At 36.1% G+C, this 12,664-nt stretch overlaps 1 protein-coding gene across 11 annotated transcripts in view; it reads left to right on the top strand.

Moving 5' to 3' along the window:
* Positions 1-12,664, top strand: part of BORA (BORA aurora kinase A activator) — a 24,595-nt gene that overhangs the window by 1,448 nt on the left and 10,483 nt on the right. For 5 of the 11 annotated variants that reach the window (XM_022577058.3, XM_022577059.3, XM_089899454.1 and 2 more), the window contains exons 2-6: positions 243-410; positions 2,129-2,235; positions 5,293-5,338; positions 8,145-8,226; positions 12,354-12,419. In XM_022577058.3, the coding sequence (XP_022432766.3) occupies positions 243-410; positions 2,129-2,235; positions 5,293-5,338; positions 8,145-8,226; positions 12,354-12,419 (469 nt within the window). Of the gene's footprint in view, positions 1-242; positions 411-1,118; positions 2,236-4,848; positions 4,958-5,292; positions 5,339-8,144; positions 12,420-12,664 lie in introns of those variants that run through there. The other 6 variants (XM_089899460.1, XM_089899458.1, XM_089899457.1 and 3 more) reach the window with 5 other exon arrangements.

Here is a 12,664-nt window from a genome sequence, read left to right as displayed (position 1 = left end):
TAACTTCTCTGAACTTGTTAATTCTCCTGCAAAATTATATCACTAATACTTTCCCTCTCTAGCTTTCCAGGTTATTCAGAGGATCACATTTGTGTAAGCTTATTAAAAAAAAGCCCAGGAGGCTTAGGTTTTGAGTTAATTCTTTTTGTGAAATGTATGTTTGTTGAATACATTTTAGTTGTCAAAATGAATGTCTAGGGAATTTTGTACTTTTATTATACATACTTCTGATTTCTTTTTAGTTTTCTCTCTGTGCTATGGGAGATGTCAGAGAATCAAAAATGCAAATAACACCTGAAACTCCAGGAAGAATTCCTGTTTTAAATCCTTTTGAAAGTCCTGGTGATTACTCTAACCTCCACGAACAAACTGTCTCCAGTCCTTCTGTTTTTAAATCGACAAAATTACCAGTAAGTTATTCTTGACTAGTGTTTCCAAACAACTTTAAATGTAATTATCTTTCTTTATCTTTAATTATCTTTCCCACAAGACAAGTGGGAAATTTATCATGGAACATACATATCTGGAATGTTATTTTTAATTGTAATGCTCATTATAATGTAGTGGTTGGGCTAAAAATAACTTAGCCGGATTTTTTTTTTTTTTAGTTAGCATTTCTTTTTATTTTATTCAGTAGATAGCATGTTAGCTTCCTACAGCTGTGAGTGGTGCTAGTTACTATGGCTGATGATATGTGTACTAATCCATGATAAAGAAGAAACTACATCATCTAATTATTCTCCAGTATTCAACAAACATTATTTGAGTGCTATTTGTCAGGTACAGTTCTTAGCTATAGAGGTTACACCTTGAACAAGTCAGGGTCATAAAACACAAATTCTCAAAGAGCTTATACTCTCATCCAGGGGTCAGCAAACTTTTTCTGTCAAGGGCCAGATAGTAAATATTTCAGGCTTTGCAACTCATCTGGTTGCTGTTACAACTAGTCACCTCTGCCTTGTATTGTAGAAGCGGCCGTTGGTAGTATGTAAACAATAAATGTGACTGTGTTCCAATAAAGCTTTATTTAGGGACAGTGAAATTTGAATTTCATTTAATTTTCACATGTCATAAATTACTAATATTCTTTTGGATTTTTGTCACCCATTCATTCTTAGCTTGCAGATTGTTTAAAAAGAAGTCAACCTCTAATGGGATAGACACAACTAAACTGGCAACTTCAAGAGAATATGTTATGTGCTATAACACAAGGATGATATGGAAGAGAACGTGCTCTTTAGGAGATTAGGGAAGGCTTCATCTCTTTAGCTTATTTTTACTGTTATTGGCTACAGTGGAGAAGTTCTTTTGAAGTCTGATCTTTTAACTTAGTAAATTATCTAGGAAACTGTAAACTGGGTGGCTGTTGATGCTAGCTACACATTCATATCAGCATGAAGCTAGTTATGCACTAGAGGAAAGTTTTACAGTGATGCACTTTATGTTGAGTCATTATCTGACTTCATGATTTTAAATTGAATAGTATTAGTTAGTCTTAATAAAACTAACAGAATGACTGCAACTTAATCCTCAAAGCAAGAATGCATGACATCTTGGGTTTTTAGGCCTGATTTTTCAAAAATATATTCTGAATTTACAGATTAGGATTTGGATAAGTTTTTTGGTTTATTGGGTAGTTGAATATAGAAAAGCAGCACTGCTTACCACTCGTAATTATTTTGAGGATCACCTATTTTATGAGCTTTTGCAGGCACTTCTGTAGTTAGGACTTTGTTTAATTTCAGTTCATTCTTGGTGAAAATAAAGACTTGATAACTCTAAGAGATTTTTAGTTTTACTTGGTCATGTTGCATCACTGATGAGTGTTAATTGTGCAATTTCTATACCTTTAATACTCTGATTTTTCTGTTATTATGTAATTTAAACAATCACCCAGAGGGAAGACTTGGATATTTTAAAGAGATACAGTCAAGTCAGTTGATTTAGTGTGATTTGGTTACCATTTGCCATTTAATTTAGTAGTAAAGTCAAATTTTAAAATATGGGCTGTAAGATATTTTTATATTATAACCATTCACATTAATTTTTGAAGCTGACATTTGAAGTTAGCGTTTTGATGAACTATTTTAGTATACTTTTACTCATAAAATCGCTTTCTTTTGTTAAGACTCCAGGGAAATTTAGATGGTCTATTGATCAACTAGCCGTAATAAATCCTGTAGAAATAGACCCAGAAGACATTCATCGTCAAGCTTTATACTTAAGTCGTTCTCGGTAAGTTTTCCTTTTTCGCACCTAAGTGTAATAACGTACTTTCAAGTGAAGAGAGATAGGAAATTCCAAGGTTGAATATTTTTATTTGTAAAGAAATCAGGGAGGAAAAATTATGATACAGATTTATCTTATCTAAATAAAGAGTGAGCTCAAAGAACTACATCCAGCAAAACACCCTTGCTAACAGTTCCAGATCTGGGTAGGAGTCCTTTTCTTTTAGAGACAGTTTCCTCCCTCTGCTACTTATGGGACACCTTTGCTTCCCCAGCACTTGGTAGAAGGAAGGTCATTTTGAAATCTGTATCTTTGTACATGATTATGACTTCTGCCATTGAATTTTTGTTTTGTTTTCCTTTTTGGGTATGGGATAGAGTAAAATGCTGTTTTATTACCACCTACATTTAGGGAAGCTGAAAGTCCCTTTACCAAGTTAAGACACATTGAATGGAAGAGTATACATTATCAACAGAGAGGGCTTTTCTAGACATCATCCAGCTTTGACACTTGGGGATCTGATATACATTATCAGCCTAGTAGTCAGAGCAGCCCTAACTAATGCTTTTGTTGATGTGTTGTATAGATTTCCAAGTACTAGTGTGTCTGTTACTTAATGATGCCTAATGTAGTGAGACCATACACTTCTTTGGGGGAACATGCATACTTTTTGATTACCAACTGCAGTCATCTGTAATGACAAATTACAGATAGCAGTAGTCAGTAATAATTTGAGGGACTCTTTTGTTGATGTCAGTTTTATAGTTTGATTTTTTTTCATATTTGAAATAATCAAATCCTGATATGATCAGCTTTTAATTTTTGGTACTAAGGTACATGTGTTATCGGTCTAAGATAATGAATAATTCTTTTCCCTTTAACTAGAATTTAATCACACAAAGATGTACACGTATTGAGATGCTCTTGCAAATATTTGTCTGGCTTTTCTGCCCCTTCCTCTTTTGGCTTGGTAGCTTGATGACCATCCCCTCATAATTAATTAATGCACATCCAAAGTGCTATAGCAAGGGACTAGAATGGGGATAGAGCATGAAAGATTTTAACTTAACACTAGATAATACCTTTGAGAGAGAAGGTGAAAAGAATATCTGAAAGCAAATGTGTCACGAATGAGACGAATTTTTTGTTTCACACAAACTGTGTGCTATACTTCGCCTCCTCTCTTCAGTATATTGAACCACGGACCGTCAAGAGAGATGCGTTGAACACTGTGAGGCACTGAAGCAGTACAGGAGGTTCTTCCTGCCCTGTAGTCAACAAAGTTGTGACACAGCATTTCTTTACTTACTAGTAAATCCTGTATTGTTTGAGCAGGTTTGTGAAAAGAACCTTGGTGTATTTCAGTAGATAGACCTGTAACGGAGAAGAGGGGGAAAGACCCTGATTTAATTTAACTTCCTCCTGTAATTCAGTGGATGGTTATGGCTTCTACCGAGGATAGTGAGTATACTCTTAAAACATGTTGATTCCTTCTTAGAAATAAGCAAAGGCTTCCAGTGTCTCTTCCTCTCTAACCCAAGTTCCCTGTTTCAGTGCTTTCCACCTTTTTCATGCCATGCTACACATAAAAATGAGAACTGCAAATCATCCTGGTGTAAACAAATGAGTCTGTCCATACAGGAGGTGAACAGTCCTGAAAGCTCCTCTCTGCCTTGGCCACCAAGGGTCCATTCAGGGCATACCTGTAATACTGGACCCTGCATGCATCATGCTGGTCAGGATACCCTGCCCTATATGACTCCTTAGAACCTTCCATGATCAGGCTCTCCAGTATTTGGCCAAACTGGTTTTCACTGCTTCTAGCCATCACTTGAATATTTCAGGTTGTTAAAGCCCTCTGATGAAGCAGCAGAAAGTTTCTGAATGAGGTATTGCTAGATCAGAGCTTACTAATACTGTACGCTGTTATTGTTATGCCCTGTCATTTTGACCTGTTTATGTCCACAATAAGATGAAGAGAACTGAGTTAGTAATCTCAGAATGGCTGTTCAAGCTGAGATATCTGGATTATCATTGTAGTCTATTTTCTCACAATTCCCTTATTTGAGAGATCTACTTGATTTTAATTTCTAATACACGTACATTATTATAAGCTTTGTTAAGCTGCAAGTTATACATGAAAAAATTTGGAGAGAAAAAAGTGTCTTACCAACTTATTGATGGTAAGCAAGTATTCTTTCTGGGAACAGATTAAAGAAGTGGGCCCTGGGAATTCCCTGGTGGTCCAGTGTTTAGTACTCCATGCTTTCACTGCTGAGGACCCAGGTTCAACCTCTGGTCAGGGAACTAAGATCCCACAAACTGCACGGCGGCTTGGCCAAAAAAAAAGAAGTGGTCCTACAAGGCTAACTGCTGAGTCCTTGGCAAGTATATGCCTTGTGCTTGAGACCCGACAATTTATATTAAAACTTACAGCTGATAAATTTGGGGTGCTATAATTGCATAATGTATCAAAGTGGGAAAAAAAGAATTTGTTTGGACAAAGTTTTATATTTTATATTTCAAATTTTATATTGTTGATATTTCATTTCAGAATTAATAATTTTGCCTGTTTATTTAGAACTGTAAGGATGATAGTTTTTTTTCCTTTTATTTCAGAGTAAGAGTTGATTCTAAAATTACGACTATGATAAACTTGCTATAATTGAAGAAAAAGAATTTGGACAATTTTTAGATTTCTTTGGAGTGACATACTTCTTAATTTGTGGTGATTAAAGGGCAAAGTTTACTCAAATTACTTTCTTTACATTGTTAATAGTAATTTAAAAATTGTATCAATGTAAGCCTTTTAAAAGAAAATATTATTCCATTCCAACTGTGAATGGAAAGGGGGGAGGTAGGCCTAACAGCACAAGGCTGAATGAGTATCTAAATACTGTCATTTATGAAATGTGATAAGGTCCCAATTTTTCTTTTAAAATGAGCTTAACATTTGGCAGTTTCCAACGGGGAAAGAAACGATTTCTTTGAAAGGTTATTATTTTAAATGTTCAATCTGCTGAAGTAATGGCATGGTTATTTTTCTTCTTTATCTCTGTATAGAATAGATAAAGATGTGGAAGACAAAAGACAAAAAGCCATTGAAGAGGTAACTTAAAACTGTTACTGATCATGAAGCTAGTTAAGCATCGATTCTGCATGCACAGCACCTCTAAGAGAGGAAGACTTCCTTCAGATCCTTTCCTGTCCCAGCTCCCACACCAGCCTACCCGTCCCCAGTCCCTCTCAGAGCTCCCCTAAGACCAGTGTTTTTGAGCTGTTCCAGCGCCTCTCATTGTAATGACCGGTTGAGTGCTTTTCTCCCCCAGACTGAATTCTTATTTGGCCATTATTGTGCTTGTTCATCTTTTCATTCTCACGGCCTAGCACAGTTGGTTTTCCTTGTGCCTTGGATGAGCACAAACCATTGTTTCAAGTTGGAGTTTACATAGAGCAAGTTGAATATTTTCAAGCCTTGGAAGTCTAGATTGGCCTCAGTAACGGTTTTATCTTTTGTTCTTGTTAGTTCTTCGAATTTTTAAGACATAGAATATATTTCATGAAATATAATATACTGATAAATAGAAAAAATATATCCCAAAGGTAGGTTTTTTTTTTTTTTAATAAAACTAATGAACTTAGTTTTTCACTTCTTGCTTTCTTTGTTTGCTGAACTCTTAGAGTATAAAGGATGTCTATCTAGATATTTGCTCAAAAGTCTTCATGTCATGGTAGCATTTTTTGTTTTTCCTTTTTCTCTCACTAGCCCCCTCTATTCCTTAGCTGCACTTGGATCTTCTGCACCCCAAAAGACTTCAGCTATGGCATGTTCAGAGATCCAGTGATGTGCTGGCCCCCATATTTCAGATATAGCCTATTTCTTAGGAAATTGTTTCATATGCTTTACTCCTGACAAATGTTATCTACTTCTTAATCTGTCTGATAACTTCAAAATTTTAATTCCAATCCAGTCACTTGATTCCTCCCCAGTTGAATATTCTCAGACTCTTTCCCATTTCCCAACATTTTGGGAAGTATGCTTTCTCTTTCGAATTCTCGACTTAATTTTAAAGGGAAATTCAGGAGAAAACTTAAGAAAATGAATTCAGAGTGAAGATTAGGGCCAATGTAGCAGAAGTTAATGTATCAGCAACAAATTAAATTCATACGTATGCATGTGAAATACAATAGATATATGCACATAATAAAAACAAAAACAAACTGCAAAGAAAAAATATAAAATGAAAATGAAGAGCCTTTTGTTCCCTGTCTCACTCCTTAAAAGTAATTACTGTAAAATTTCTTGAGTATACTTTCAGATTCGTGTGATCACATGTGTGATAATAGCACATGTCCTTTAAATATTTGCACATAAGTAGGATCATCATTTTTATACTGTTTTGCCTCTTACTTTTTTGCTTAATAATTTCTTAGAATTTTTTTTTATTATCAGCACGTACCAGCTATTAGTAAATAGCATACATAGTATTCCATTGTATGAATGTATCATAACCTAATTCAGCCCCTATTGACAGATGTGTAGGTTGTGTTCAGTGTTTTTTCTATCACAAGTAATGCTGCAGTGAACACACTTGTACATATATCTTTGTGAACTTGCTAAGTCAGAGGGTTTGTGTTTTCAGCTTTTGGTAGATTTTGCCATATTGTTTTCCCAAAAGGTTGTACCAATTTATTCTCCTGGAAACGTTATGATACTGCCTGTTTTCTCATATCTGCAATATTGGCTATTATCAAACTTCTTAATTTGTGCTAATCTTATTACTTTAAAAATTCATCTTGTTATTCGGATTTGTATCTCTTTCATTCTCAGTGAACTTATACTTTGCTTCATGAGTTTGTGGGTCTTTTATATTCCTTTTTTTCTGGGAAGTCTGTATCATCTCTGTTCCCCCTCCCCCCCTCCTTTTTTCAACATCTTTTCTTCATGTTTTCATAGGTAGTTTAGTCAAGGAAGTTAGTTCTTTGTCATAGGTATAGCAAAATATGAAGAAAATGTTCTGAGTTACCTCCAAAACATGGAGAGGGGAGGGGAAAATACTGTATTACTTACTGTATTAGGCTTGATTAATTTTATACCCAGAATGAAAGAGGAAACACATTTATCCAAATGCTGTATCTCCATTTGGGTGTACTGGCCAGTGGTGTGCTGGTAAATTAACAACAGGCCCTCTGACTGTGGGAGGAGTATGAGTTTTAGTGATTGCTGCTGTCCACAGTGTAAATACTCCAACCACGGCCAGTTTCAAGTTAGTGATGTGACATCGCTGAATGGGGAAAGAAATGTAGCAGTACACCATTATATGTAGGCATTCTACCACACACACAAAAGATATAATTAACCTCAAGAGCATAGATGTTGGTAAATGTAGTAAAATAATTAGCAAATGATGATTTTGAGTTTTTACTACCTTTATTTTTAATATAGTTTATTTAAGTTTACATAATTTTAATATTGGCTTTGTTTGATAACTGATACACAGAATTCCTGAAATTTTAATTATTAGATCTTGAGAGTCAGGACAAGCCAGCTCCAGCACACTATTGATACTGGCTTACACGTATACATTTATCTCCATTTATTCCTTCCCTCTTCATCCTCCCTTTTGTCAGCCTCCCCCCGTGTCCAAAAAAATTGGGGGAGAAATGAAAAATATTTTCTTTATGATTAATAACCTTAGCTTAATTTGCAAATTTAAGTGGTTGATTTGAAGTATTAACATTTTTCTTTATATATACTTTAAATTTCTTCCATTTTACCTTTGCTCATTTGTGCTTTTAAGTATGAAATTTTAAAATATAACTATAAAGTCAGTATGTAACATGTTTGATGGTTATTTAACACAGCTGCCTTTTCATATTTCATATGCCTAATTTTATGACTTTAATTTTCCTAGTTTTTCACTAAGGATGTCATCGTACCCTCTCCTTGGACTGATCATGAAGGGAAGCAGCTTTCAGAATATGATTCCAGTAAATGTGAGTGTGTTAAAAATTGTCTGAATAAAAATCATAAAAATAAAAAGCAATGAATGTAAAACAACATATAGTGAGTGTCAGTTTATCTGCTTTGGTAGGAAGCTTGCTATAAATTAAATTTCTGGATACCAGAGGATTTAACTATTTAAGAGTTAGGATTCAAAACTTGACTAAAATTTACTAAATTCTTTTTTTTCTTGGCCATTCTATTTTGAATTTAACTTTTTCTTCATAACCATTGTGAATATCAGTTATAATGATGGTTATAGAGGATCTGTAGATGCAGAAATAGTTGGTATTGAATATAGAGCTGAATTGTTAATTTTTGCAGTGATTTTGAAGGTTAATTTTTTAAAATGAAATCCTTAAATTGCTTTTGCTTTTTGCTAATTTCCTGGTTTCTTATAATAGTAGAGGAAGGATGGGCATTTATAGGACCTCTGGGACAGTGTAATACAGCTGATTATCTGCAAAATTAAAAAGGAAGTTGAAGAGCAAGCCAGTAATCTTTCAAATATTTTTCTACCTCTAGGAAGTGGTTATCTTATATTTGCTCTCACTGCCCTTTGAGCTGTGAGCAATGTTCAAGTATTACTTGTTTATATACATCCCTCTTTGGGTGGAATTGCCTGCTCTTCTGTATAGCATACATTAATTATGCTCTCAGTATAACAGGGAATATTTGTTCCATTCTTTGTCAAAAACACAATACAGAAAAAATGGATTGAGCACTTTTCATGTGTCCAGACAGTGTTAAGTGCTTTCAGTATTCCTTACAACAGCTCATGTGAAGTAGGTGCTATTATTGGTCTCATTTTATAAGTGAGAAAACCTAGTTTTAGAAGGGTTAGAGCACTTGTCCCAGGTTACAGATATGATAAGGTGGCAGAACCTGGATTTAAAAGTAAGCATTTCTCAGTTCAGATTCTGAATCGTTGCAAACTAAAGGTGGCATGCAGTAGTGGATGGAGACCTGGGTTGTAGACCTTCTGTATTATAAACCAGAAGGGGTGACCTTGATCAACTTTTTCAGTCTCTTTAGGCCTCAGCTTTTCACTTGTAAAATCAAGGGGTTAAACTAGATGGTTGTGTGATAACATGCCTCCCAGCTCTAAAATTCTGTATCCAAGGTGACGTATTCATAGATGGTAGGTTTCTTCCCCCCAGTGTTTTAATGTTGGATTTTTGAACAGGTGAATCAACCTTGTTATGTGATCTTTTTTATAACATCATTTTATATTCGAGGTAACCTGTTTTAGTTAAAGTGAGGCAGATCAGGAAGATGCTAAAAATACTACATACAGCCTCTTTGGTGTGCTCATCAAGCCCGTGATGACAGAGTACAGTGGTTAATTGGCGGGGGTGGGAGGGGTGCGCAGGCCTGTGCTGTCTACAGTGGTGTTGGGAGATAGTTCAGTTCTCTGTGGGTCTCGCATTGCTATACATCTCATGAAGAGCGCCACGGACAGGTTTTGATCCAGGCTGTGTTTTCAAGGATGTTTGTATTGTGAACATCCTTGGAAAACAGAGATGGAGTATCCCTCTGGAGCAGAGGGTAGGTTTGTTTGGCTGTCTAGTACAGTAATGGTAATGTCTCCCTCTGGGGCAGGTTTGCTTGCAGCTTATAAAGAATGGGATTTCCCGTGCTTAGGGTTCCTCAGCTGGGGCACAGACCCTCTGTGTGTGCTGTATCCACCTGGGCTCGTTCATGTCCCTTCCTTGGGACTGAGGGGGCAAAGGGAGCTGACGTGAACATGAAGCTCATGTTGCCTCCTGTGCTGAGAATAATGAAGTCCCTTTGTCTGTGACCCGAAGCCTCCTTTCTTCAGCCAGCATCTATGCAACGTTGACACACTAACCTGTCAGACCCTTTACAGTTCTTGACATATGGTAGCCACTAGCCACATGTGGCTATTTACATTTAAATAAATTAAAATTTTAGTTTCCTGCTCATACATGCACATTTCAGGTGCTCAGTAGCCGCACGTAGTGGTGACCATATTGTCCCGCACAGATATGGAACATTTCCATCATCACAGAAGAAGTTCTGGAAAACACTACCTTAGAGTAGAGATTGGCAACCTCTATCTGTAAAGGACCAAATATTAAATATTTTAGGCTTTGCAGACCATACAGTTTCTGTTGCAACCAGTCAACTCTGCTGCTTTACCATGAAAGTGTATCCCTGATGATACATAATGAACGAGTGTGGGTGTGTTCCAGTAAAACTTTATTTACAAAAATAGGGAACCAGCCCGATTTGTCTCATGAGCTATCATTTGCTGACCCTCACTCTACAGTAATGCCGTCTGGGTTTGAGTCATGCCCAGTATAGCTTGGTAGCTGTGTGAACTACTTAGCTTTCCTGTGCCTCACTCTCCTTCCCTATGAAATGATGAAATGAGATAATACTTCGAAGATCATGTACCTAGCACATGGTAAGTGCTCAGTGTTATTTACCCGAAGAATAACAAAGACAATGGTGAGTCAGGGGGAACAATGATTTTGTTTGTACACATTAGCTTATGCTGTCAATTTTTACTGTTACCAGTATTTATGCAGCAAGGTGCTTCAATGACTGTACTACCCATTACATTTTTATTTATGGACTTGAACAAGAATTTCTCTGGGAACTATACATAGGCTGAGGATTTCTGAGTTATAGGCTACATGTTTTCTGATTTGACTGTGCGGCGCCAGGCTGCTCGCCAGAACGACTGTACAGTCTGCACAGCCACCCGCAGTGCCTAGGGTTCCCATATCCCCACATCCCTGCCAGTACGTGGCTTTCACATTTTTGCCTTTCTCATGGGTTGTTTGACATTCTAAATGATGGTTTTAATTTTCATTTCTCATATATTAACAGCCTTTTTATTTCCTCTCTTGTAAAATGCCTATTTCTAATTCCTTCCTATTGGAGTTGTTGTCTCTTTCTTTTTCCTTTGAATTTCTAAGATACCTTGTAGTTACATTTGTAGTTATCTTAGTTCTAAACATTTCACATGTCATCTCCAGTCACATATGTGCTACTTTTGTTTTGATGTCTTTGGTTGCCTAGAAATTCTTATTTTGGTGTAATCAAATCCATCCATTTTTCCTCATTTGATTGTGGTCTTAAAGTTATCTATGAAGTCCTTTTAGAGGAAACAACCAAGAAAACACTTGCAATACAGTTGAAAAGTGGTGTGAGAATAATCCTGTCTAGATGGAAGACACAGTTTAAGCTGAGACTTGAGTTAGCCGGACTCGGGGAATAGGGCAGAAAAGTCAGAGAGGAAAGAGTATTAGAAATACCTAGAGGTGAGAGAGAGAACCTGTTTGTTTTTTAAGGTATTCAGATAATGTTCGGTTGGAGGACAGCTGTGCTAGAGACAGAGACAAGGTTTTGGAAGGGCTTTATTTACACCATTAAGGTGTTTGGACTCCAGCCTAAAGACCAAGGACATTACAGAGTTTTCGCAGCAGAGTGCCTTGGTTGCATTTGCCTTCTAGAAGGTCACACTGCCTACAGCAGAGAAGGCATTTGAATCTAGAATTCTATTTTTTCACCCATTTATTTACTACCTGGTGCTTTTTCAAGTTAAGAAGCTTAATATTAGTCATTAACTTCAGATTTTTAAAAAAATTATTTGCACCCATATTTTTGACTCCTCTCGGCGAAAAAAAAAAAAACTGAGCACGGTTTTATTGATCAAATTTCAGTTTCTTTCAGAATGGCCTGGCACTTTAATTCCGACAATTTATCTATTTCCATTTTGGAAAAGCATCAAGCAACAGAGGATCTGTTTGAGGACATTGACGTTGACTAACATGTGTCCCCAACCTTTTAAGGTTGACGTCATGTAGAGCAACGCTGCTTTCCCTAAAAAGTATCTCTTGGTGCCGCCTTACTTGCTGTGGTAATCCTTAAGTCTTATCCTTATGCTTCCTCAAAGTTGACAATCAACCAATCAATAAAAAAACAAACAAACTTAGCAGAAACATGCCAAGTTATATACTTACATATGCAGACATTTATTTTTTAAATGTAAAAGTTTCCACACTTCATTTTTTTACTCTGGAAAAAGTAACCCTAAAGTAAATGAAGAACAGAAAATGTAAGATTTTTCACTTAGAATGTTTTACAGGTATTAACGTCAATAATGAATCTCCAATTGGAAGAAAGCTGACCGTACATTCTGAGACAAGCAATGGTGAGTATGAATGTAAATTGGAAAAGAAGTATGTTCCATATTAAGCGACATTTGATGTTAATTTCAGTACATGTGATAACACTTCACTCTGGAATTGAAGTTGTTTACTTTTTATGAATAAGCTATATGAGAGCTGACCTTGAGAAACAGAATAGATATATCCATCCATGTTTGAGAAGTGGCAATAGTGTGTTATTTTGTGATTCAAATCATGTGAATCGAATTTTGGTTTTGGAAGGCATTCT

This window comes from Delphinapterus leucas, chromosome 18 (assembly GCF_059928025.1).
Source record: "Delphinapterus leucas isolate spDelLeu-1000000601 "Yukka" chromosome 18, BTC_Dleu_Yukka2, whole genome shotgun sequence".
In the NCBI taxonomy this organism is placed as follows: domain Eukaryota; kingdom Metazoa; phylum Chordata; class Mammalia; order Artiodactyla; family Monodontidae; genus Delphinapterus; species Delphinapterus leucas.
This window is presented reverse-complemented; position numbering and strand designations above follow the sequence as displayed.